Here is a 26,892-nt window from a genome sequence, read left to right on the forward strand (position 1 = left end):
GACTTCGAAAAAGAGATGGAGAAAATGAATGTTAAATAGAAATAGTAAATAAAATGAATTGCTTGTCTGATGATGTAATTGGTTACTGTTAAATAGAAAGCTAAAAGATAATCTTAGAGCAGAATTTTTTTCAAATAGTAGTATAACTCTTTCTTTCTTTGTCAAGGGACACCTCTCTTATGCTTTGTTGGGGAAGAGAGGAAAGAAGAATATAGAAGGGAAAGGAGAATTTTGATTTGGGATGGAGTGAGTTAAGGAGAAGAAAATGAGAGAGGGTAAGTTTTCTCCTTGCATGCTTATCCATGAATCATTAGAATTTTTTATACTGGTGTAAGAAAGGAGAAGAAAACTCAAAAATATTTTATTCTAATTTTATTTTTATTTTAAAATATTAATTCTCAAATTAACTCATCTATTTAGATATCTCATCTTTGTGTCGTCGTTGCTTGCATAACGCGCCCCGTCACTGCCTAATGTTCAATCGCTCGCACTTCATAATGTCGGCACCGACCCTCGCTGCACATCTTTTTGAGGACAAGATTCAAAAGGACAGAGGCAAATAACTCTGATCTTCTTCTTCTTCTCCATCTCCAAGAATAGAGACTTATCCATAAAACATACATTATTTATTTTAAGATCTTCTATATCTTTATTTCTATATGCAATATTGATAGAATTTTACAGTTTTCTATTCGTCCTTGTTGTCTTTTTTAAAAGTGAAAGTATTTTTATAATTTTATATATTTAATCTATCTCAAATAAGGTAACATATATTACGTTAATGAATCTTCCATTCCTTTCAAACAAGGACAACATAAATATTTTACTTCCATTCCATTTCCCTTCCTTCCCCTCCTTTCTTTTCCATTAATGAATTTTCTCTCACCCTATCCAAACAGAGTATTAAATAATCATGTCTGTTTGTGATGAACCCTTTAATAACTACTTAGTCGAATCAAAGTTTAAATTTGGATGGATCACATTTGAATAAGACAAGGAGTTGACTTGGAGTCTTCTATCAAGGCTGACTTAACTTGACCTTGATCGAAATTCATCATGACTTTTGACTTTCAATTCAATGTGATTATTGACTTGACTATGCCACAGTTCGATCGGAGGTGGTTTAAGGTTAGCCAAGTTGCTTATGATCAAAAGTGACTCGATCGTGCGGTGAATGGTTACCTTTGTGAAGTAATCGAAGGTCATCCAATATCCAATATAGGATGACTAAATTGTCGAAAGGTAGATTCCTAATCTAGATTGATAGCTTCGTTCCAATCGAAAGAATGGCGAAATTAAGTCATTAGCATTTTATAACTCATAAATAATTTATAAACAAACTATTAACTGAATAAACGAATAAAAATATATTTTACAAAATAAGTGGTCAGCTGTTATATTCTAAACTACAGAAGGCAAAATGAAAAAGTAGAGTGATTATTATTATTATTATTAAAAAAATCGGATGGGCCCGCCGTGACCCGGGCCCGCCGTCCACGTACTCGGGTTGGGCGGTCCTACCGATTGCCACGTCTGCTTTTCAGTCCTCGCTTTGTCTTCCTTCGCAAGGCAGAGGGAGAGGACAAAGAGCGCACTGGACGCCGTTCGAAAGTTGAAACCCTCGTCGCTCTCCCTCGCTCTCCTCGGCCATGGATTTGGACCCCGAGGGCATCTTCCGCGACGACTCAGACTCTGACGCCGAGTTCCATGAGGTAAAGTGATCCGTCTGCGTTTCGCGCATTTATCTGTCAGTTCGTGTGCGATTTCATGGTTTCCCATGTTTCCTTGCCGCAAATGATTTCAGGAGAAGGAAGCCACTAAGGATTTCGCGGTCTATCTCATCGATGCGTCCCCGAAAATGTTCGCTCCTGTTACCGCTCTTGTGAGCTCCTCCCTATCATCGACCGTTCCCTGTTTCCTGCTCGTATACTATACTAAATGCGCGTTGTTTTAGGCGAAGTAATTACGAAGATAAAAAAACAAACTTTTTTCTTGATTACTAGAATAGCTTCAAAGTAAAACAATTCCTCCTTTGAGAACAATTTTTATGAAAATGACGAACTTGATTGAGAATTTGGTATTTGGCTGTATTTTGTTAAATTGCGGAGCTAGGTGGTCGACGGAAAATAAGATATGCGTGAAGAAGTCAAGCAATAACCCCTCGCTAAAATCTCCACCATTGAACCCTGTTTCAGTTTGTGATGTGAACTGTGCCTGTTTGGATAATTAGTTAGTTGCAACTAGATCGATAAAAATGTTTCTCATGTGTATGTATTCCATGGTAGACAAATTTGTCACTACAAAATTTTTATCTCTTATTGTATTCTTGATGATAGGGACCAATTTACTGCAGATGAAAGCTTGTTTTTGTTCCTTTGTTGGAAGTTGATGTCTTCACTCGTGTTACTTGCAGGATAATGGGGAAAAGGGGACTTATTTCCATGTTGTAATAGACTGCATTTCTCAGTCTTTGAAGTCCCAAATAATCAATAGATTAAATGATGAAGTTGCTCTTTGCTTCTTTAACACTGTAAGTGATTTTTGCTAAATTTATTTTTGTTCATAACTGTTTCAATCAACATTGGGACCTCAAGAACCATCTGAATACCATGTAATGACTATTTCCATCAAAATATAAACATTTGTTAATTTATCTCTGTATTACTACCTTTCAGAAAATATGATTGTTATTTAGACTTAGTATTTTGTCTAGAGATTGATCTTTGATTGCCAAAAATGGATAATCAACTTTTCAATGAGAAAAAACTTTTTTTCCTCTCATAACCTTTGATTAAGTATTATGAATCTAGAGGCTAGAAAGATCAAAATGAATCAGAAAAACATAGATACATGAGAAGAAATGTATTATTATTATTATTATGTATGGTCAGAGAGAAGGATATAGGTGAAATGAGTCTGAATAAGTTGTAGTATTTCCTCATCAATTTGTTTAAACTACACCCTATCTATACATTATAACAAATATCCTCCTGTTTTTTCCATACTACTAAACTTGATTAACATAGCCAAGTTTGAGTTATTGCTTATTGTTATTTGGAACTTTTTGATGTGCAATCTTTTCATCACATTACTGGCTACTAACCTTGCAATCCTTCATTTGCTACTTTCTTGCAGAAAGAAAAGAAAAACCTACAAGATCTTAATGGTGTGTATGTCTTCAATGTCGAAGAGAGAGATTGCCTTGATCAACCTACTGCAAAGTTGATTAAAGAGTTTTCCAGTATAGAAAGTAGGCGTTGTATTGCCTAACTACAGAATGGTTGCCTAATCTAAATAAATATTTGATGCATCAGTTCAAAATATTATGGTGCATGTATGCGCTTAAGAAAACACTGAAGGGAATATTTAATGCTAACTGATTTGTCTGTTTTAATATTTGTGAGTCATGACCTGCTATAATCTTTTCTCATGTACATTTGAATTCCACTTCATTTGTTATTATTATATCTTATACCTAGAAGATGATGCAGAACAGTGCTTGCTTATAGAGAAATTGGTGAGATTGTGAAACTGTGTAACTGGGCAATACCATACAATATTAAAAATTGCATATCTAGGATGTACAAAGTGACAATTTTTTCCTTAAACAAAAAGAACACATCAGTTGTAAATCAATCTATCTGATAAAATTAACATAGATAAGAATTTACTTATCCATTAAATGAAGTAAGATATGGATCAGTGCAATTACTCTGAGTCTAACCAAATGTTCTTTACCAAAGCATTATAGTGACAAGTTGCAAAGAAGTATGCCAATTAGGCAAATACAGTCCTAAAATTTAGTTATACGAGGAGGAGGATATGTCATGAGGAAAGGCCATTCAAACCATGGTTCACTTTTTTCCCCTTCTAGATTTCATGGTATTGAAAGTGAAATGTGACCATAAATTTATACTGTTCTCTGTTCAGTCCATAGTAGGTCAAAAAACCCAACCTTTTTACTCTCCCTACTTTTATGCTACTCTTATATATAAATTCCCTGTTGGATTTCAAAATACAAGAGTTGAGAGATGGTTAATTGGGTTTGGAGTTAAGTTTCTTGTATCATGGTTCTTCTAGTATCTTTTAGTGCTGGTACAGTCAGGAGAAGATTGCTCTGTATTGGAATTTTCTTTTACTGTAGGCAAGTGGAGGCTATTGGATGGTAAGGTAAGTTTGTGTACTTTCCGCTTCATTCTTTTTAGCAAGCAATTTCTATAAGGTACACTTTCACAGTCCAAATACTCAAGAGGCATTTGATTGTATGTTATCCTAAAAGTAAGGTTCCTTGTAGGCATAGAATGCCTAAGAGTAAGACCCTTGAAAGAGGCAAAGAGAGAAAAAACTATAAGTATTGCAACTTACATGTAGTCGCTATGGTTAATCAAACATAGAGATGAAACATATAGAGTCGTGGACAATTTGAGGATAATTTTTATTGTGGCATTTGGATCTAATAAGTTAGATATATGATAAGAAAAATCCATAATGAATCTGATAATCTATCAGTTGATCTACAAAATGTAACTGATTCCTTCCTATTGTTAGAAGAGGAAGGAGATAATTGTAGACTAGTTGTCAAGATTCATAAAGCAGACAGATGGACTTAATTTTCTGTCATTGTAGACTTTTCCTTGATACTTTTGCATTGCAATTTGTTTGATATGTTGGTTAGACCATAAAATTCCTGAATTTATTCTAGGTTGCATGGAATTCTGATTGATAACATCTTCCTATAGATGCTACTCGGGAATGCAAATACTATCAACTCAATGAACATCATCCTTAGCATTTGAGAAGTGTGGCTCTTCTGACTTATATTATGCTGACACCTCTGTTATATGGCAGGCATATTTATGGACAATATTGGAAGTCGGTATGGAATTTTACCTGGATCTAGGGATAATTCTTTGTATAATGCTCTTTGGGTTGCACAGGCACTGTTGCGCAAGGGGTAGGAATGACACTTAATTGACTGATTTTTCACCATAAACATCATTACTGATTATTTCTATTAACTTCTCCACTGACTAGTTTCTTTTTCTGCCAGCTCTTCCAAAACTGCTAGTAAGAGAATTCTTATTTTTACAAATGAAGATGATCCATTCGGGAGTGTGACAGGTGCCATGAAAGCAGATATGATTAGAACAACCTTACAGCGCGCAGAAGTATTGGACATTATGTATTTGCATTTATGTGGTTAGTTAATGGTGTATGTTTGAAAATAAATTATGAAATAATCTTCATTCTTGTTTTCCAAGGATGCAAAAGACTTGGGCATCTCACTCGAGCTTCTTCCACTGAGTAGTTTAGATGAGGAGTTCAACTTATCCAAATTTTATGCTGTATGTCAGTAATGTCAATAATAAAAACTTTTCTGTATTGTTTTTGTTACTTTTAAAGTCCTTTATGCTGGATTTATTTTTCTTGTGGTAGGGCATGATTGGATTGGAGGGTGATGAACTAGTCCAGTACTTGCCATCTGCAAGTGAAAAGTAAGCTTTGGAATTTAAACGTAATTATCCAGTAGTTTCTGTTAATACTTCTACGATTTTGTAGCTGTGTATCACATATTCAATCATTAATCTCAAATATCTTTTGTAAAACTTTTCTTTTTATAATCAGCCAATCTTAGAACGGTGAACTTGTAAGTACCATTTTTTAGTTATCATGCCCATATGTGGAGAATATATTCTTGTTGCTTGTTTTCATTTCTGAGTTGGCTGGTACTTATTGTCTATCCTTGCCAGCTTCAAGGTTCAAAATCTTCAATCATAATGGAATTTCAGTCTTTGATCAGAATGGTATAATACTAGTATTGTGTTGGAGTGCCGATGCATGGTTCTAATGGCAAAATTAAAGGTGAATGGATAAAAGAGATGGAGAAGGAGAAAAAGTACAAAGGTTTAAAGTACCATTTTATGCGGATGTTTGGTCTTTGACTAGAAAGATATAGGTGCAACACTATATTGTGCTGACATTAGGCATACATTAAAGCATGTTGAACTTTATTCTTTAATAGTTATTCGCTTAGATCACTTTGAAAATAAAACTATAGCAATTAGATAATTAATTGAATTAATTTATCATATGATACCATGCCGATATTCTACGTTTAAGAATATCAGCATGCTGAGTTGAATTGAGATGATATTTACTCATTTAATCCTCTTTTACTAAGGCTTTTTATTTGAATAAGATTATGTCAATTATTAATTAATTAAAAATGATTTTATTTACTATTTATTTCAATATGTGTCAAGATAAATTCATATATTTACTTATATAATCCTATTTAATTTAACATGATTACCTGTAAGAGTTAGATAATTAATTGAATTATAAATTTAGAAAAGTAAGGTAAAAGAAAGAAAATCTTGAATTTACTTTGTCATGTGTCATAACGTACAATGGCATGCTAAGTGTCTATACAACATGTACTCATAGGCACAATGAGCATGAGAGAGATTATCATACCATTCAAGATCGAAGTTCTGGTAATTTACCGGAGCAATGTGTTTCAACTGTTTTGCTTGGCACAATCTGAGATTTCAGATCATGGTTCCAATAGTCTCTCAAGCATAGATCAAACACAATTCACATCACAAGCTCTAAAATGTGCATGCTTTGACTGATTGCATAAGCATAGGAGTACTTCAAACACCTATATGCAGCTTGAGTTTAAACTGTCTTTACTTATCTTTGGAAGTTTCATTTTTTGTTTGCCAAAGACTATCTTTTAGAACTATATTGTGGTATATCTAATGACATGCTATTTTGTATAAGAATGCTCGTGCAGGGAAAAACATGATAATTGTGATACTATGCACTCACCTCTTAGGTTAAACTACATTTGAACAATTTTTTGGGTTGAAACATGTAAAGGAAAGCTCCAGTTATGTTGTTCTAACTACTATGCTAATAATTAGTGTTGTTATTGGCTAGGTTCTAGTTTCTTCATGCTTTTTTTTTAATGTTTGTAATGCATGTTTTATTCTGATAGGAACGCTTGGGATTTGCAACTTTATTTATCTAGTTCTCTTGATAAATTGTCATTTTTACTGTTTCTGGCTTTTATCTTCCTTTAACTCACAAAAGCCCAGAATTGTTGTTTGCTTTATGGAAGAAAGATTTTGCTTGAAACACAAGGGACAAACCATTCAATTTCTGGCAGACATCATATTCTGTTCTGTGGATGTATAATTCAGGTTGATGGATATGAAAGATCAGTTGAGAAAAAGAATTTTTAACAAGCGAAAAGTTAGAACACTTACATTTTCCATAATAAATGGAATCTCTATTCAAGTGAATACTTATGCTTTAGTCCGTCGTACTTTGCCAGGTACGATCGTCAGTTTCCTAATAATATTCTTGATCACATTGTAGTATTAACCATTGTCATGTTCTCTGTCTGCTCACTAAGATGGTTGCCGCTTTCTCCTTTTAGGGGCAACTATGTGGCTTGATTCTGTAACTAATCTTCCACTGAAGGTATCTAGCAAATACAGAGGTCTTTGTCATCGGTTCTTTTCATTCTTAATCAACTTTACAAGTTTACTGATCGCAATTACAATCCTCACATTGAGGTTCTACTGTAAATATAGCTGTTAAATAATTTAATTACTTAAAGTTTAGTAAGTTGTACTTGCTATATTTCTAAGTACATTTTAATTAGGTAAGGGCAAATAAGTAAGGCCAAAAAGAAGTCCAATTTTAAGTCTTTTCCAAATTGTGATCCCATCTGTGTTTTCTTTTTGCAAGGAGACCTTTATCTCTTCCATTCTCCTTACTACCAGCTGGTCAAAAATATATACTGTTGACTGCAACTTTTTTAGTCTAATCATAGTATTTAATCATTTCATTTCATCCTTTCATTTTTAACATTATTTTTCTTTGTCAAGGTGTTTCTCAAAGTATGCAACAAATTTACTTCTTTTTCTATTTTTTTTAAAACAATAATATGTAAATGATCAATATGTGTAAAAATATTAATTTATAATAAATATTTACATATAAAACTTAAACAAAAAATATAGAACATGTGTTATTTTACTCATTAAAAGCAAGTTTTCACACTATTGATATATTCTTATATTTTTTTGTATACTAGTTTACTTTGCCAAGTTATGTTATACAACTTATACTCATTAGTAAATTATTGATGATACTTGAATTCTACAAAAAAATGTTTGAAACATTTCATAAACTGATATATATATATATATATATATATATATATATGTTCGATGATAACTCAATTTTCCATAGGAGCATTTATTCAGAAAATTAAATAAAATTAATAAAATGTAGATCCAATAATACTTTTTAAATGTAAACAAATATCTGAAAATAGCAATTTACGTTATTTGAAACTGTCGGTATGGTGTACATATATGTCGAAATGTTTGTAGGCTACTATATTAATATGTTTTCAATGACACTGATATCCTAAATATTATTTGAACATTTCAAATAATTAATCATTAATATTGAATCGATGAGTCAATTATTTGTTCATTATTTACATAATTACAAAACAAAAAAATCTGAATGTAATTAATTAGCAAAACAAAAATATCAGACTACTGGTATAATTTATACATAAATAGAGGACAAGCTAAATCAATAATGTTCAGTGAAAAGAACAAAAGAATCTTCTAGCTAATCTGACCTCTAGCCTTATTTCATAGTTGTGGTTTTTAAATTTTGCAAGTTTTAACTACATTGTAGTATATCAGGAGATGAGTTCATTGGTAAAAATGAAAATTCTTTATTGTTCCCATATGTTCTTTGTTTATTCTAAGCATTGATAGATTGTTTTATGTTTTTTCTTGTTCAAGGTCTTTTTTGTTACTGTCCTTTTTCAATATGACAAGGGACCATAAATTAAATTTTGAATATGACGTTTAATGATTTTACAAATTGTAAGGTGAGCTGACTGAATCGGAAATCGAATGATATGGAATTTTAGAAGCACAATTTCTTGAGGAAATTAAAATAAACAAATTTACTTCCTGTTAAACCAATCTCATACACTGCCCATACATTACCTAAAGATATTTACAATGCAGATTTTGTATTTTTTTAATGATTTGTTTGTGTGATGAACTTTATACCATCCTTTTCAATCAAAGGTTCTTTAAGTTATATTGTTAGGCATAGATATTACCAAATAACTGATTCTAAAAGATGGAAACGGTAAGTTTTAAGATGTAATTGGCTAATTGATAAGCAAATGAAATTAAGTTAAATAATTGACTCCCAGATTGTTACATTGTTAATAACACTAACACTGATTGTAATATCCTTTGTTTCCTCATCAACAATCAAACCGAGATTATTGAGGGAAACTGTAATATCATCACCCATTCATTATTGTTTTTGATGAGCGACATTTAACATAGGCATATGCAGCACCATATACTATGAATGTGCTATTTCACTATGCACATTTGGTACTTATATGCACCTTTTGTTCACGGCTGCTAAATGGGTCAGGTTTGGGTTTCATCATAGAATATGCTTCATTTGATTATAAAATATTTTAAAGGTTAGTATGGATATGCATTGGCGAATTTCGGTAATCAATATGCCAGACGTGATATTAGACCATTTCATTTGTTATTAGATAATTCCTAAGAGATAACACCGAGAAGGAAAGCAATTGAAATGGCATTACCTTGAGAATCTAGTCCACATATATAGGAGCTTCAGCATGTGCATCACTTTTGTGACATAACTAAATAGCAGTAAATTGGATCTGAAGTATTGATTCCTAAAGGAATTTCCTTCTCTTCAGGGTTTCTGGATTGGTTCATCTCAATATGTATTCCAGGTTCCTATCTCATAGATTGGTATTGGGCTAGTGCAATTTTGCGCATCTTAATGCAGCCTAAGTTCATGAAGCAGCATCATCTCTTTCTTAAAAAAACATGTACTATCGTGTTACATTACTTTCCGAATTGAATATTCTGAACTTCAGTTTGCCCATCAAAATCAAATCTAACAAAGTGACACCATTAATTATTCTAATATACATGCTTTAGCTTTTATCAATTCATTTGTTTTCAAGTGGGGCATATTTGTATTCAGCATGTTACTTATTATGTGTCACATCCTGTTATTTTTGGTACAATGTTATGATGCTATAGATCTGACATAATTTGCCAGACGGAGAAGTCCTTAATCTGTGCTGACACTGGTGCTTTAATTGAGGGACGACCTAAACTTTTCCACCCTTACAAGAAGTTAGTATCATTCCTTCCCCCTGTTTGTTAATAGAAGTGCCTTTTCTCTACTGCATGCTCACAGATTCTTATGTATTTCCTGAGCTATTTACTTCTACATCATCATGTACAAAATAGATGTTGGGCTATTCTTATATGCACATAAATTTAATAAACGACTTGTATCATTATATTATAACCTGATGTGTCAAAATGCATAACAATTTTATGTAAATGGCATGCCTGGAAATGCAATTTTACATGGTAATATCATCTATCAACCAGATTCCCTTTGTAAGTTTCAAGATTTGGAGATTCACGTTCAGACATGAAAATGAGTCTTCCATATTTTCATGAATAAAGTTAAGTAGAATTTTGTAAAATGTGCAGGCCTTAGATTTATTTTAGTTTCTTGTTATGCCTATAAATTCTTGTTTACGTTAATTGCTTGTATGTATTTGAAAGTTCTACTTCTAGTGCATCTAGTTTTGTGGCCCATAACCTTGTGATAATTGCAGTCAGAGAGTTCTCTTCTCAGTGGATCAGATATCTGAAATCAAGAAGGTTTCAAATTACCACCTTCGTCTTTTGGGGTTCAAGCCCATTGATTGTTTAAAAGATTACCATAATTTGAGGCCATCTACATTTATTTTTCCAACTGATGAGGTATCGTTGCACTCCATTTTTGTCAAGACTTTGTCAAACATTTATTTCCCAATTGGTGAAGTGAGATTGCATTCCAGTTGCAAGTTTTTGTAATGTTCACCTGTGTAAGAGTGTAGCAGATTCAGTGTTATGATTTGGTTTATTGATTTCTGGCATCAAATTTCTTGTATATGCACTCGTTTGAACCTGCATATGCCCCCTAAAAGAACTTTGATGTTTCTGTTAACTTGTTTATGCACATGCAAACCATGTCTCTAGAATTCAGGCAAAAACATATAGATATTTGCTTTAACTTTTGTATACTTAATGACAATCACTCTATTGGTTTCTTCCATGGTTTTTATTATTAATTGGTATCAGTTGTCATGGCTGAAATTATTGTCTTAGTTTTGGTGTTGATACACAGTTATCTTAGTCAATATTGTCAAGACTGGATAAAGATAGGGTTATAATTTATTTTTTGATTTCGTTTCCTGATCACTTTTGAGTAGATGAAGCACTTTAAAAAAGTGAGGGGAGGGGAAGAGGTGATAGTGTACTAGTAGTTGTAAGGTGAGGTGATGCTGAAGTCAGAGAAATTGACAACCGAGATACATTTATAGATATATGAAAAAAATAGTTCCAATACTATATGTCATAGGAACATTATTCAATTTGAGTTTTAGAAGATTAAGGGGTTGATTTCATTAGGATGTTACAAAAATCTATGTTATGATTCGATGCAGGATATTTATTTTGTTATTAGTAAGTCATTAACATTAGTAAAGATGATTGTTATATTTGTGGAACTTTGCTGCTTTAATTTCAATTTAGTTGACTTTCTTTCTAATTTCAATTTCAATTTAGTTGACTTTTTTAGGTAAATATATTTCCTCTTTGATGAGTTTAGTTGTTTGAAATTTTGCGGTGTGAGTTCTCAAGTTGCATCACTTGTATTTAGAGCTAATAACCTAGGTGGAATTGAATTATAAGATTAGAACTCATGAGTTAATTCTGGCTAGGAACTGATACTCAACCACCGAACATATACTTGGTTTTGATATATAATGTGCACTGTTATATTTGCTTTTACATTTGAGCAAAAACAACTTGTTTTGGTCTATGTAGGAAATCATTGGGAGCACTCGCATTTTCATTGCTTTATATCGATCAATGCTAAATCTTAAACGGTATGTACCTACTATCTAAGATATTGTTTTTCTGTAATGTGAAATCAAAATGTTTTTTGGAAAATCACCCTTTTTATTATACACGTAAATTGGTTTCTGTAAATCACCCTCTTATCATCATCCAAATTTACCAAAATTGTTAAACGATTTCAATTCATTCCAAATGCAACATCAAAATAGATACTGTGCCAGTAGGAGAAACCTTGATCTTGTGGTTTGGCAAGAATTAACTTGTACCATATTTACACAACAAAATCTAGTATATTTTTGATGGAGTTAATCAAAATAGATTATTATTTTGTCATGCTTATTATTTTGTCCAATAGGGGTGGGCTTCGTGCATGTGCTAAAACTCTTTAATATGACATTTGCATTTGGTAATATCTCATGGTGCTTTCAGGTTTGCTCTCGCATTCTACGGAAGCTCAAGCAGTTCTCGACTGGTTGCACTCGTTGCACAAGTAAGAATTTCCATTCACAATTGTATACCTCACGGTGTTATTTATTGGAAATCTGTTGTTCCTAATAAACATATCTAGGACTTGTTATTTCTTGTTCTGGTTGAGATCAATATGACAATATGGTTTTTCTTAGGCGCTATGCATAGTTGTTATGCATCTGCCTTGTTTTCCACCATTTCCCCTGATTTTTAGAATGCATGTCTGTTGATAGTTAAAATAGTCATCCTGAACTTTATCATAAAAGTCAGTCCGTTTAACAATGGAATTCTCAATTTAAATATCCCTTACTAATAAGAATCCAACTGGGCAGGATGAGATAGTAAATTCAGGAGGTCAACTCGAGCCTGCTGGAATGCACATGATATATCTACCATATTCTGATGATATTAGAGATGTTGAACAGGCAAGTAGAATTTCTGTTTGACCGATTATCACTTATCTGATTTAACTTCTATGAAATTTTCATTCTTGTAAGCTTGCAGTATCACATAAGTGTTGATGCTGCCGTACCACGTGCCTCAGATGATCAGATCCAGAAAGCATCTGCTTTAATGAAGCAAATAAACTTGGAAACATTTTCAGTACTACAATTTGCAAATCCTGGTACTGTGCATTCTTAATTTTTTCCCCTAAGCTTCTTGATTTTCTCATATTTTGCTTTGTTATATGGTCAGCAGTTCTTCACTGGGATTTGTCATTGGCATAAAAGTGGTCTGTTTATATTTACATCAATAGTGAATTAGTCTATGCTTGTTGTTCCGGCTAAATACCGCGGATGGTCAAGCTACCAATCAACGAACAGTCCAACGTGTGTGACCTCCTAGATGAGCTTAACGAGTGAGACAATGAGAACCTGAAACACACTTCAAGGAGAGGTTAGATTGGTGCCGGAGAGTCCCGACAGGGCACTCCGATGCTCAAGTTATGGTTCTGCAGAAAGGATAGTATGTAGATAGAAAAGAAAATGATACTAGAAGAGTTTTCAGAGTCGAACCTAGAATAAGGCTGTGTGTTAGGCTCTTTATAGTTTGCTAAGGGTATCTCCACGTCGGACGGGGTGACACCATTATAGAAACCTATGAGGGGATCATATCCAATAGCCGTTTCCGAGGGGACCAGGTTTGACAACCTCGTAGGTTTCTGTTGAATCAGGTCCCTTCGTAGGTTTTTGTTGACTCGTATTGTCAGGTCAGCCTGAACGTTGATCTTCGCTTGACTCTTGACCTATACCTCAGAGGGAGCCACATCAATTACGATATCTGCATCACTTGTGACGGTAGCTTATGATGCTAATTATGTGCCCTATATTTGCCATTTTACTGTTCTAAATTTTCCATTCTTAGGTACTTCAGTAGCTTAATAATCTGGTACTCTTCACTTCCATGTCTAATTCTCTTTCTCCAAACAATAAATCTTCTAATCTTCTCTTGGATTAAGAATCCAGGATATTATCTGACTGAACTGAATGGACCAATCCTGAATTCATTCCTTTATCTGTTTAAAGTTTGTTTTTTTTTTATCATGGTACATTATTTCTTGATAGAATAGATATTAACAAATGAACTAAACACATCATATGCTTTTAAAACAGATGAATAGGGCTGATTACTCTAATTGCCCCGAGGAGAGTAATCTCTCTGCCCATTGATCTGTGCTATACTTAAGCTCAGTACATCGTTGTTGAATTTCAAGTAGAGGAATTTTGATGCCAATTTTTCTGCCTAACTGTAGCTTTGCAGAGACACTATGGAATACTGCAAGCCTTAGCTCTGGACGAAGATGAGATGCCAGATATTAAGGATGAAACCCTGCCTGATGAAGAAGGATTGGCTAGGTATTTTTATTTGGTTGTTTTGTTACTTTTTCACAAGGGATATATCTTCGTGAATCTCGATTTTCTTTACTTCACATTTACGACAATAATATAATACTAATATTATATGCAGACCTACAGTTGTCCGTGCGCTGGAAGATTTCAAAGCAGCTGTCTATGGAGAAAACCATGACCAGGAGGAAGCTGAACAAATGGCTGCAAAAGCTTCCGGCAGTGCGGCTACTCGGAAACGCAAAATGATAGCCGACAAAGCCACCAGTGAGAGTGCAAAGTATGATTGGGAGGATCTTGCAGAAAATGGGAAGGTACAAGTGTATTTTTTCTGCTTTGGAGCATAGCATAGTGGTGCCATTTCAACAGTTTTTGTTAGAAAAGCAAACATAACTTCTCTTTGTCCAAATCAAAGCGATGTCTCTCCAAGGGTGGTCTAAAATGGTTAATGGGTCCTTCATTTAGTTTTATCATACAGTACAGAAAATATTCTTAGTGTAATAATTAAATATTTTTTAATACTTTTTTGCAGCTAAAGCATCTAACTGTGGAGGAGTTGAAGTTCTATCTGGCAGCACACAACCTTCCAGTGTCTGGGAAAAAAGATGCTTTGATTAGCAGGATTTTAACTCATATGGGCAAATAACAAGGTTAGGCTACTGTTCATAACATGAAATCTGAAAGCTGCAGTACTCTGCAGTTTGATGTTTTGCATTTGTTAGCTTGTTTGTTCATGTCAGCAATGGTTGCATGCCCCATGAGCTGGTGTTCAATGAAATTTTGGACTTAGGTTGTGTTCTTCCAAGTTGGACTAGACTAGTCGATTCGACCGTCTAGCTAGGCATAGGAGACCAATTCAATCTGGTCGATTGGATTAAACAGTCTGACTAAATTGGAGGAGAAAATAGTGGTTAAGTTGGTCAACTCCTTGAAACTAGATAAAAGCTCTAGATTGTAGATCTAACTATTTCAATTCAAGAGGTCAAAGAAAGAGCTTAGAAGTTATTGCAAGGCCTTTAGTTCTTTCACACATTATCAAGTTTAAAGCAAAACTGATTTGGATGCTTAAATTATTCAGTTTTTGCTTTCTCAAGCATAATAAGTTGCAACTTTTTACCTTCTTTTGTGATTGACCTCAAATAAAAATTAGATTGAAGTTCAAAAGCCTGAAAGTGAAATCTTGATGCCATGTACCATTAACAAAGTTAACAGCTAATTAAAATTAAAAACAAATCATTGTGGATTAGACTTTTTACAAAATTAAAATCAGACTTTTAACAGCTAATTAAAGAATGTTTTTTCAAAAAAAAACATGTATCTTTCAAAATAATACTGTTGAAATATTTTAAAACATACATTATAAATTAATATTTATAAGAATTATAAATTAATTGAAGCTACTGTTTTGAATTAAATCTAAATGATGGAAACTTAGTCAATATAGATATCATGTGATAGATATTTGACTTGGTCAATTTTGATTTCAGTGTGTCCTTGATTTAGTCAACATAGAGCTGAGTCACCTAGAGTCTCAATTGTGTTCAGATCGAGTACTTTGGAAGAGATCAATATTATTTATGGGGAGCTTGGTAGTACTCAGAGTAGCTTAATTGGTTGAGTTTAACAAGGTTGGGACCGAGTCAATTGAAGACTTCACCTAGCAGATTGGCCTTGTCGAGCTCAATAAGATTGCGGCCGAGTTAGTAGAGGACTTCACTCAGCAAATTAACCAAGTAGAATTGAAGTGAATTAAGATAGGAGATGTGTTAGTTGCATAATATGCATTAGGTCAAGAGGCTTGATGATTATCTTGTTAATAGTAGTGGGCAGTGGTTGGAAGGTAGTAAAAGCACCGAATAAAGAAGGGGTGCAACTGTTATAAGAGCAAAACGTTTTTCTTCTTCCTTCTCTATACATTAGATAGTCATCTTAGCAAACAAAATATGCACAATTGACTTCGAGACTACCATTCTTCTACCGTTTTCCGCTCTTTTTCTTCATTCTTTTCTCCGACTTTGATTTGAGTGTCAAGGGGCTACATCAAGGTGCGTCTTAGTCCTTTTCTGATCTCTTGTTGATCTTTTTCAACAAGGAAGAGAGAAGCCGACTCTTTAGGATTCTGTTTATCTTGCCTTCACCTGTTAAGCGCAAATCCGATTCGCCAAAGGTTGACCCGCTTGGAGAAGCAAATCCAATAACAGCTAACTCAGCACAGGTCAACATAAGATGATCCGACATGAATTGATTCATCCCTCTGTTTCAGAGCATCTCTAATGCAAGGTTAAAAAAGTTCTACCTGTGTGGAGAATAGGTTTGAAAATTTTAATTTTAAAGTAGTAGTGAAATTTCAAACTTATTTTTTTTTCTCGAAATTAACTATGTGGGTGGGTCAGTACTTAATTAATAATGAGATTTAAGATTTATAAGGAGATTTTTTTATTGTGAAAAGAATAATAAATTTTTATACATTTGATGTGGCATATTAGAAGTTATAAAAAAAATTCATTTAGAACTCTAACCTAACCTATTCGCAAGAAAAAAAAAACTGGATCACCTAATCAATCTACCTTGTAAATAACACCTATTCTTAAAATTCACCCATATTTCACTTGGTTGTATTCGTATGAACTTTGTGATCAATCGATCCCTTGATGAAATTCTGTAGGCTCATAAGGAATTTAAATTTTAGTTGTATAATTTGTAAAGGAGCTACCTTAAGATATATAACAATGATTTTAAGTTGAAATGTTTTATCCCAAGTGGTAAGTATGAAAATGTAGATTCTGGGTTTGAATTTTTTTAGCAACATGTAACTGTTGACTGAGATATTGTTTCAGCAGTAGGTAGTGGTACTGTACTTTTAAAAAATCCCTTAAAGGTTTTTTTTGCTCTTCCGTTGCCAACTGTAGTTAGTGATACCGTGCCTTCGAAAAATCTTTAGGGGTTTTTTTTGCTCCTCCTAAGACGTCTAATATTGTATTAGATGTGAATATATTAGGGCCCTATCATATATTGGAGTTTTTTTTGCCCCAATATATGATAGGGCCCTAATTAGGCCCTAATTAATATTAGGGCCCTAATATAATATATGAGGCCCATAATATAATATATACCTAATATAATATATATTATATTATATAATATTATACCTAATATAATATTAGGGCCCTAATATATATATATAATATATACCTATAATATTAGGGCCCTAATATAATATATACCTATAATATTAGGGCCTATAATATATAAGTATATATTTATTATAATATATACCTAATATAATATTATATTATATTAGGGCCCTAATATATACCTATAATATTATATTATATTAGGGTCATAATATTATATATATATTATATTATAGGTATAATATATACCTATAATATATATCTAATATAATATTATATTATATTAGGAATAATCTTATATTAGGTATATATTATATTAGGATTAATATAATATATACCTATAATATACACCTAAGGTATATTGGGGCCCTAATATAATATGATAGGTAATATATTGGGGTTTTTTTTTTTTTGCCCCAATATATGATAGGGCCCTAATATTGTATTAGGGTCCCAATATATGGTAGGGTCGATTTTTTTTTATTTATACAGAAGATGATTTTAAGGTTTTTTATTTCAAAAAAGTTAGGTAATTTGATATCATTCTAAAATTTTTAATTTTAATTTAATATTTTTTATATCAATTCGGATTAGGATACACCATATTCATTTTTAACCCCTAATGGATATGACATTTACTTTTGGACTTTCAAAATGCTTTTTTCCATTTGACTTGAAATAGTAACGCTAACGGCCTAACGCCGAGCACACGACAAGGGCAGCAGCCAAAAAAAACATACCGAAACCGTCGTGGCTTTCAGTTACTTGTTTCCTTTTTTTGCATGCTTCGTGTATGGAAAGCGCGAAAATTAAAGTTTATTTCCAATTCAGCAGCTTCCTTATTTGGAAAATTCTCTCTTATATAATCTAATTAAAGATTTGGTTCCGTGCTAAATATAGATCTCGCCGGAAGCAGTGGAGTTGGTTGATCGAGAGACAGAGAGATCAAAAATGGCGGCGGCGGCGGCGGCTAGTGTATTGGTGTTCCCCTTCCCGGTTCAAGGCCACCTCAATCCGATGCTCCTGTTTGCGAAGCGCCTCGCCGCCAAGGGGCCCGCGACCACCTTCCTCGCCACCCACTTCATCGTCCGGTCCATCGCCGCCCAGGCTGGGCCCGTGGCGGTCGCCGCCATCTCCGACGGATACGACGCCGGGGGCTTCGCCTCCTCCCCCAGCCTCGAGGTCTACCTCGAGGTCTTCGAGGCGCACGGCGCGCGCGCGCTGTCGGAGCTCATGGAGGCGCGCGCCGCCGCGGGGCGCCCCTTCACCGCCGTGGTGTACGACACGTTCGTGCCGTGGGCGGCGGGGGTGGCGCGGCGGCACGGGGCGGTGGCGGTGGGCTTCTCGACGCAGTCGGCCAGTGTGAGCGCGATATACCACTACGTGAGACAAGGGGAGCTGGCGGCGCCGGTGGAGGAGGCAGGGCGGGTGGCGCCGCCGGGGATGCCGGAGATGGAGAGGGGGGAGTTCCCGACGCTGGCGTTGGGTGACGGCGCATACGCGACGCTGGCGGCGTACGCGCTGGAGCAGCTCGACGGAGCCGGGAAAGGCGACTGGGTGCTCTTCAATTCCTTCGACGAGTTAGAAGGCCCGGTGAGCACATTTCTCATCACACCCCTCAAATCTTCATCAATTAAAAGACCAACCACCATCAGTAACTTTTTAAAATAATGATACACAGTCCTTAGGGCCATAGTGTCACGATAGGACATCCAGGTTGTCACTCAGGCACTCGCAGTTCGATCCTCAGCTACTCTGGTGGTTGTCACGGGTCGGTGCGTGCGCTTTCCGATTTCTGTAGCCGGGGAAAACTTCTGGATCGGACCGGTCACCCCCAGGCATTGAGTCAATGCGACTGATTGAGATTTATCATATCATTTTTCAACTTTTTAATTCTACAAAATTTTAAAAATATCTAAAAAGGACCCTGATTTTTAAAATATTGTCTAATATTGCAATGGCATTGGAAGGTCATTGAATGTCTGAGAGCTCATCGCTTGCACGCCGTCAACGTGGGCCCCTGCGTGCCGATCTCCGACGCCGATGGAGCCTGCTACGGCATGAACCTCCTCCCGGCGGAGGACGACGCATGCATGCGGTGGCTGGCCGAGCTCCCCCCGCACTCCGCCATCTACGTCTCCTTCGGAAGCTTCGCCTCCCTGAGCCCGGCCCAGATGGCGGAGCTGGCGCTCGGGCTCACCGCCTGCGGCCGCCCCTTCGTCTGGGTCGTCCGCGCCGCCGAGCGACGGACGCTGCCGCCGGGCTTCGCCCCGGCCCGCGGCCTCATCGTGCTCTGGAGCCCGCAGCTGGCGGTGCTGGCCCACCCGGCCGTGGGCTGCTTCGTCACCCACTGCGGCTGGAACTCCACGCTGGAGTCCATCTGCCTAGGCGTCCCCATGGTCGGCCTGCCCCAGTGGACCGACCAGCCCACCAACGCCAAGTGCGTGGAGACCGCATGGAAGGTGGGCGTGCGGGCGCGCCCGGGGGACGGCGGTCTCGTCGGCCGGGCGGAGGTGGAGCGCTGCGTCCGGGCGGTGATGGACGGCCACGAGGGGGAGGAGATGCGGCGGAGCGCGCGGCGGTGGAGCGATCTCGCGCGAGCTGCCATCCAGGAGCGAGGCAGCACCGACAGGAACTTGGACGCGTTCGTGGAGTTCGTCAACGCCAAGACCAACGCCGACGACGGTGATCGACAAGCTGTGAACGGCGTCGGCGTGGACGAGCATGACGAGGCCTACTGATCACGTGACGTGAAGGGATAAATATTTCTGCATGAATAAATCCATAATATCGCATGCCTGTTTAATTTCTTGATTGATCTCAACAAAAGTTCTCAACATTAAAACAGTTGTATTTTTTCTTGTTCTTTTCATTTCTACAACAACCGATATAAAAATAATTAATCCATGGAAATTCGATCAAAATATCTACATAGTCTCAAATAAGACATACATAATTCATCACCTCATTTTTTTTTTTCTCCTTCCTCCTCTAAATTCAACACCACACACCTCCATCTTTGGGCATCACCATCAAGCCATCATATTTGCTTGGCCACTCGTTGGGATCTCCTCTTGTGTTAACCTTAATTTTCTCCCTTCCTCTCTGTCCCTCCCTCAAATGCCTCTGTTCTTGTTGAAACTCGTCTAAATGCCTTTTTTCTCTGAATTTTGTGAGTTGTATGCAGACCTATGAGGGACTCAAAGGTGGTGCCGAGGCTGGTGCTGGCCGACTCCGGCAGGATCGAAGAACTTGAGAGCTTCCAACAATATGTTGGTAATCAATTGCAACTTAATTCTACATATAAGTTTTGATTATATTGTTTATGGCGATCGATCTGCTTTATTTGTTATGGTGTTGTTAATTTGTAGCTAGGCAGCTGGGATTCGAGGACGCGAGGGAATGCCCTAACCTTTGCAAACTGGCCTATGGTTACCTGAGAAGAAGCAAGGAATGCGAGGACGACATATTCGACTTCTTATCGCAAGACCAAGAACATGAAGCCCTGTATGTGAAGCTCGTGGAGGAGCTGGATAAATGCATACTTGGGTATTTTGCATTCCACTGGACCCATGCTCCTTTCTTAATTACTCAGGTAATATCTATATATATAATTAATGCAAACATTTTAATCATCTCAAGATTAATCAACTAGTTACAATTTTTAATCTTGTAAGTAAATTGTACAGGTTCTGAGTGCCGATAACGAGCACAAAATGAAGCTGAAAAACTTTGTGATGGAGGCGACAAGGTGCCATTATATATTATTCTCATCCAGAATGCTTTAAATTAAATTGTTGTCTTGTTTCTGCTAGCTGCTTATTATTGTTAATGGAAGATTAACAATAACATGCAGCTAGCTAGCTAGCAACAAGAACAAATGAATGATGAGAACTGTCAATGGTGGTGTTAATTTGGAACACAGGGAAATAAGATTCGAGAGGGTGACGAAAGACCTCAAGGTGACAAGAGTCTTCTCTACGCTGGTGGAGGAACTGAAGGCCATCGGCGTCACCCACCAAGAGGAGTCCCGCTGCTCGGAGGTTGCAGTTCCGGTGGACTGCAGGGGCCGCAGTCCGGTTCTTCTTCTTATGGGCGGAGGGATGGGCGCCGGCAAGAGCACCGTGCTTAAAGAAATACTCAAGGAGTAAGCAGCTCCAAGCTCCACATATATTTCCAAACATGCAGCAAAAGAGCTAGTTATCAATTACCGCCCTCAATTCACCTTTGTTGTAGTGCCTTCTGGTCAGCAGCTGCTGCGAGCACAGTGGTAGTGGAAGCCGATCAATTCAAAGAGATGGATGTGATCTATCAAGCCATCAGCTCGAGAGGCCACCACAGCGACATGCTCCAAACATCTGAACTGGTGCACCAGTCATCGACCGACGCCGCTTCCTCCCTCCTCGTGACTGCACTAAACGAAGGCCGAGATGTGATCATGGATGGCACACTCTCTTGGGAACCATTCGTCCAACAAACGATCGCCATGGCGCGGAATGTGCATCTCCGGCAGTATCGAATGGGAGTCGGATACAAGGTTTCCGCCGACGACGGAACAGTCACGGAGAACTACTGGGAACCAGTGGAGCAATCTGAGGACAACAACAGCCCCAAAAGGAAACCTTATAGAATAGAACTAGTTGGAGTTATCTGTGATGCCTACTTAGCAGTTGTTAGAGGAGTCAGGTATATATCTACTAATAAAGTATTATCGCATTTGATGATCTAATGTTCAAGTTAAGAATCATGTTGACGACAGGAGAGCTATAATAATGGGAAGAGCAGTGAGAGTGCAATCCCAATTGAAATCCCACAAGAGGTTTGCAAGTGCCTTTCCGAGATATTGTCGACTTGCCGACTCGGCAAAGCTATATTCGACCAACTCTACGGGATCTGCAAAGGTCTGGTTTTCGATCTATATATATATTATGTTTCAGCTTTTGCATGTATCTGTAATTAAATTTAGAAGAGTAGGTAAGTGAAGTACTAGCTAGCTAAGCTAATATTGGATTGCAGATGATAGAGTGGAGAGATGGAAGCTGCAGAGACTTACCGGAAGATCGAGATTGTATCAAGTGCTTGGAGAAGGTGAGCAAGTTGAACGAAGACGCCGACTCGATCTATGAACTGTACCCTGAGGATGACAGTAGCTGTGGCTCCAGGAGCATTTGGGATGAAATCACATCGCCGGCGAGAGCAGAGACACAGCAGCAACTGAAGGAAGCTGTGAAAATGATGGAGAGATCACTGGTGTAACAAAAGTTAGTGTCAAGTTCTTAACTATATATATAATATTGGCAAGAATTTTATGCAAAACTAGATACAAATTGTTCGAGGAAGAGTATCATTCTGGTATTGGTTTGTTCAAGGAACAAAAGCATGATTGCTGTTCACTTGTGTTCCCTCTCTTTGGACATGATTGCTAGTGGTGCCTGAAAATCAAATAAAAGGATTTAGAATGATCAAATGCACAAAGTGGAGGGCTTTAGAATAGATACCTCTGAACATCAAAATATTAAATTCTGAGCCACCCTGTTGAGTTCAGGAATCATCCTGCCATAATTGGCCTATTAGGATGACCATCCTCCTAGGAAAAGATAAGAAAGCACCAAGATAAAGGATCCATTTCAATTCATATAACATGTCCATATCTAGTTTTCAGTTTGCATATTGTATCAACTGTGTGCTTTGATAACCCAGCTTGGTAAGATGAGAAGCTACAATAAAATTTGCATCCAAAGATTGGGAATACAGGAAATTTCGATTCGAGATATATAGTCAAATTTGATCCAAAATACGTTCTAAATATGCCTAATTGGAGTTTCTTTCACACCATCTCACAGAGCTAAATTTAAAGAACAGTTACTGCAACGCATCAAAGAGTGCGCACAAGGGGCAGAGAGACAGCAAAATGCATCAAACTAAATCACTGACTAATCTTCCTCCAAATTTATGGAGTCCTTGAACTTCCCATACAAGATTTTCTTCAATTCAGCCATCTGCGCAAGTACAGACTCCTTTTCTTCCTCCAGCCTTTGGAGTTCCTTGGCAGCGTCCTCTTTCATTTTCTCCAGCCTGCTTTCAACTTCTTCGCGAGGCACATGAGCAAACACCTCCCCTATTTGGAACCTCAAAACATCTTCATCAGATAAGATCAACTCGTTGCTGGCATCCTCTAAGTTTTCATTTGCTTCCTAACAAAAAAGGAAACAGCTTAGTTAGAGAGAATTGCATCTGTATAGTAACTTAAGTTTTAATTATTGGCCATGGCCGTACTAAATTTGACAGTGTTTTTTGTTGATTGTCTGGACCTAACTCAATTGTCAGCCTTCTAAATCAAAGTAATCAATTCCAAATAGTCAAGATCCGTTTTGGTGTTCTAAAAGAACCAAGTTTTGGGTTTCATGGTGGAGTGAAAATGAACAAACTTTTGATGCCTACAATTGAATGTTTCTGATATGCAAATAAATTATCTTTTTCTACACAGTGGACTTGATGTTAGCCAAACCAGTTAAGCACTAAATACTGTTGGGATCCTTCAAAGGTAAACACGAGCAATACACATATACAACACAAGGTCTATATCTTCACTAAACCTACAAGGTGACAAGCATACCTAAAACCTTTGCCCAACACTAACAACAACCCAATGAAAGTCTAGATGAGCTCTTGTTTTTATAACTAAGATGAATAATACAAGCACATATTCTTTTTATTTCATAAAATGAAATACAAAGCTTCAAATATGTAAACTCAATCAATAAGACAAATTTCTAGTAGTAACATGACCATATCATATCAGATGGCAGGAAACCTATCGCAATAAAAGAAATCCCCATTGTAGTATTAGCAGGTCATAGGTTGAACCCTAATCTAAACATCATCCCCTTCGATCCAAGAGAAATTGAATTCACAAGTCAACAGAGAAATGCATAACCAGAGAACTCCCAGTTGCGTTAGTGAAGAAAACAAATGCAAGAGAGGTGACTTCAGAAAAACTTGAAGAACTAATTTGTTAATGAAACACCATCTTGAATAACTTGATATGTTAAGGCCCAGAAAGGAAGTAGTTGATATTTTTCCATGTATTTGAAGAGGGAGCATCCAGTTACCATCACTTTGACCTAAAAGAAAGAAAGAAAAAAAGACAACTACTAGACCACTTATAAAGACAAGTCATGGAAAGGAAACAGAGATGCATGCCTATGGAAGACCGATGTGATCTGTATATGCTTGGAAAAAGGAGACTAGCCTCACTAATCACATCACTCCTTGGCTTGCTTACTTTTTGAAGGGAAAATATCACATAAAGGATAAATAAAAACAAGCACAATGTTGGGACAAAAGGACATATTTGTTCATAGTCATACAAGCTAAAACCAGAGTGGACTCTTTCTTTGCCAATTTTTGTCTTATATTTTATGCACTTCTTAGGTATGAGGCAATTTGCTTGCTTTTTATCGAAGACAAACTATGCAATGCACTCTTGATATGCCACCAGAATCTGATACTGTAATGTTTCACTTCTACCACGTATGAAATTCTAATTATGTAACTGTAAAGGCATCTGATGAGAAAACTAAAGAAGTTGGTCTTTGACAAACTTATGTGGTTGATAGGAGTACTTTTCTCACTACAAAGTTTTATGATTAATATTGTAAATTTGAACTTCTAATCCAAGTTCCTTACCTTTAAGCAATTGGACTAAATTTATTGGAGTACTTTTCTCACTTAATCACTGATATTTGAGAACTTCAACCTGAATATATGCATATATTGCATTATCACATTATTGATCTCTATGTAAGGGCTTCATCATGCTTCATTCTCTAAAACAAAATTGTAGGTGGAGAAAATAAATGTAAACCTATTTTGTTAATGATAAACTAAATGCAATACAAATCTGGTAAAAAAAAACCCTCAAATTTGATTCTCATTTCTGACACCAAAATAAAACAGTATACAACTAAGAATACATCGTTAGAGTTCCTAATGGAGGTACTTAACAAAGAAGCCTAATTTCTCTATTACAAAAATCCAATAAAGAAGATCAATTACTAAATCGACCAACCTCTACGTCGTGATAATAGCATTTAACCGATCAGCAAATACCCACTTTTGACAGACCCACATAAGATAAAAGAATCAGCAATATGTTAGCTTCACAAGTCTAGTGAAGAAACTGTACGAATTAGATAGGGGTATAGCAAAGAGACGAATGATCGATGCGAAATCGAAAGAAACACACCTTGGCGACCTTAATCTCGTCCTCGAGCTCATGGCACCGGTTGTTCAACCTCCCGAACTTGTTGATGTTCTGCTGATCTTCCCAGGTGACCTGGGTCTCCGATCCTTCGCCCTTAAAAACCGTATACGATCAAACTTTTCAGGATCCCCCGACTGCTCTTGGAGAAAAGCTAAAATGTTCGAGACTACTCGATGTAGGGTTAGGGTTACCTGCTGCATCTTCGAGAGGATCCTCCTCGGCGACGAAGGAATTCAACCGGACTAGAATTGCAGAGACCGAAGCACTGTATTATCTAAAGTATTTATTTCATTTCTCTGTGGACCCCATCAATTTCCTTTAATTTCTTTTTTTTAAAAATATATATACATACATATATTGAGAATACTTTTGTGTATGTTATCCAATGCCTTGTCCTCTTGTTTTAGAATAAAATTTTATTTTATCCTATGTAATTAATTTTTGTTTTAAAAATTGCCTTCGCAGATTTAAAAATATTATTTTATTTTTTCTAAATTTTTTAAAAAAATATCATTACCTCTCATTTAATTTCTAAATCAATAATTATGAAATCATAATTATTATAACATAAATAAAATTTTACGTTATAAAACAATTATCAAATAAAAACCATCAGAATCAATGCAAGAGATTCACAGCTTTCTTGAATTAGCTGGGTACTATCAGAGATTTATTGAAGAGTTTTTTAATATTGTTGCACCTTTAATCCGGTTGGTTAGAAAAGGAGTCAAATTTATTTGGTGGCGGTTGTGAAGCAAACTTTCAAGAGCTCAAGCAGAGATTGATGAGTACTCCAATTTTAATTATTCCCTTTGGAGAGGATAGAGTTATTTTTTTACACAGATGCATCTATTTAGGGATTAGGAGTAATTTTGATATAACATGATCGAATGGTAACTTACACTTTTCGACAATTGAAAGATCGTAAGAAGAATTATCCTATACATGATCTAAAATTGGCAACTATCATTTTTGTTTTTCAGATTTGAAGATATTATCTCTATGGTATTAACTTCGAGATATTCATTGATCATATTGAAATACTTTTTCATACAAAAGAGTTAAACTTTAAACAGAGAAAATTGGAGAAGACTATGACTATATTATTAACTACCATCCTGAAAAAGTTAATACGTTAACTGTTA

General features: G+C 36.2%; 4 protein-coding genes across 4 annotated transcripts; 3 read left to right on the plus strand and 1 right to left on the minus strand.

Annotated features, from left to right (window-relative positions):
* The first annotated feature begins 1,595 nt into the window (after positions 1-1,595).
* Positions 1,596-15,061, plus strand: LOC141829431 (ATP-dependent DNA helicase 2 subunit KU70). Its single transcript, XM_074716892.1, has 19 exons — positions 1,596-1,712; positions 1,805-1,882; positions 2,414-2,530; positions 3,136-3,250; positions 4,849-4,954; positions 5,051-5,168; positions 5,262-5,345; positions 5,437-5,495; positions 7,209-7,342; positions 7,448-7,491; positions 10,171-10,247; positions 10,745-10,892; positions 12,000-12,061; positions 12,462-12,522; positions 12,833-12,925; positions 13,005-13,125; positions 14,254-14,356; positions 14,469-14,661; positions 14,880-15,061. The coding sequence occupies exons 1-19, from the start codon at positions 1,650-1,652 to the stop codon at positions 14,991-14,993; spliced, it is 1,890 nt and encodes a 629-aa protein (XP_074572993.1). The 5' UTR covers positions 1,596-1,649; the 3' UTR covers positions 14,994-15,061.
* A 3,313-nt stretch (positions 15,062-18,374) lies between these two features.
* On the plus strand, positions 18,375-20,222 carry LOC141829776 (indole-3-acetate beta-glucosyltransferase-like). The gene is made up of 2 exons (XM_074717290.1): positions 18,375-19,074; positions 19,452-20,222. Exons 1-2 carry the CDS (start codon positions 18,433-18,435, stop codon positions 20,220-20,222), a joined length of 1,413 nt encoding a protein of 470 aa, XP_074573391.1. The 5' UTR covers positions 18,375-18,432.
* Positions 20,223-20,555: 333 nt separating this feature from the next.
* LOC141829432 (calmodulin calcium-dependent NAD kinase-like) lies at positions 20,556-22,909 on the plus strand. Its single transcript, XM_074716893.1, has 7 exons — positions 20,556-20,757; positions 20,853-21,076; positions 21,171-21,232; positions 21,407-21,628; positions 21,718-22,167; positions 22,241-22,382; positions 22,498-22,909. The coding sequence occupies exons 1-7, from the start codon at positions 20,673-20,675 to the stop codon at positions 22,735-22,737; spliced, it is 1,425 nt and encodes a 474-aa protein (XP_074572994.1). The 5' UTR covers positions 20,556-20,672; the 3' UTR covers positions 22,738-22,909.
* Positions 22,910-23,223: 314 nt separating this feature from the next.
* On the minus strand, positions 23,224-26,003 carry LOC141829637 (putative prefoldin subunit 4). Its single transcript, XM_074717156.1, has 3 exons — positions 25,939-26,003; positions 25,730-25,840; positions 23,224-23,675 (listed from the first exon to the last, which is right to left on the minus strand). The coding sequence occupies exons 1-3, from the start codon at positions 25,945-25,947 to the stop codon at positions 23,415-23,417; spliced, it is 381 nt and encodes a 126-aa protein (XP_074573257.1). The 5' UTR covers positions 25,948-26,003; the 3' UTR covers positions 23,224-23,414.
* Positions 26,004-26,892: the final 889 nt, after the last annotated feature.

This window comes from Curcuma longa, chromosome 5 (genome assembly GCF_044706935.1).
Source record: "Curcuma longa cultivar G26 ecotype Majalengka, Jawa Barat chromosome 5, ITB_CL_G26_1.1, whole genome shotgun sequence".
Taxonomy (NCBI): Eukaryota; Viridiplantae; Streptophyta; class Magnoliopsida; order Zingiberales; family Zingiberaceae; genus Curcuma; species Curcuma longa.

What these genes read in the sequence shown, in the direction of transcription:
- LOC141829432 (XM_074716893.1), top strand. Translation starts at nt 20,673, where the DNA reads ATGAGGGACTCAAAGGTGGTGCCGAGGCTGGTGCTGGCCGACTCCGGC. An exon ending in GAGCTTCCAACAATATGTTG is followed by an intron (nt 20,758 to 20,852) that starts GTAATCAATTGC and finishes GTTAATTTGTAG; the next exon opens with CTAGGCAGCTGGGATTCGAG. An exon ending in CTCCTTTCTTAATTACTCAG is followed by an intron (nt 21,077 to 21,170) that starts GTAATATCTATA and finishes TAAATTGTACAG; the next exon opens with GTTCTGAGTGCCGATAACGA.
- LOC141829431 (XM_074716892.1), top strand. Translation starts at nt 1,650, where the DNA reads ATGGATTTGGACCCCGAGGGCATCTTCCGCGACGACTCAGACTCTGAC. An exon ending in AGAGTTTTCCAGTATAGAAA is followed by an intron (nt 3,251 to 4,848) that starts GTAGGCGTTGTA and finishes GTTATATGGCAG; the next exon opens with GCATATTTATGGACAATATT. An exon ending in ACTACAATTTGCAAATCCTG is followed by an intron (nt 13,126 to 14,253) that starts GTACTGTGCATT and finishes GCCTAACTGTAG; the next exon opens with CTTTGCAGAGACACTATGGA.
- LOC141829776 (XM_074717290.1), top strand. Translation starts at nt 18,433, where the DNA reads ATGGCGGCGGCGGCGGCGGCTAGTGTATTGGTGTTCCCCTTCCCGGTT. An exon ending in TCGACGAGTTAGAAGGCCCG is followed by an intron (nt 19,075 to 19,451) that starts GTGAGCACATTT and finishes TGGCATTGGAAG; the next exon opens with GTCATTGAATGTCTGAGAGC.
- LOC141829637 (XM_074717156.1), bottom strand. An exon ending in ACGAGATTAAGGTCGCCAAG is followed by an intron (nt 23,676 to 25,729) that starts GTGTGTTTCTTT and finishes CTTTTTTGTTAG; the next exon opens with GAAGCAAATGAAAACTTAGA.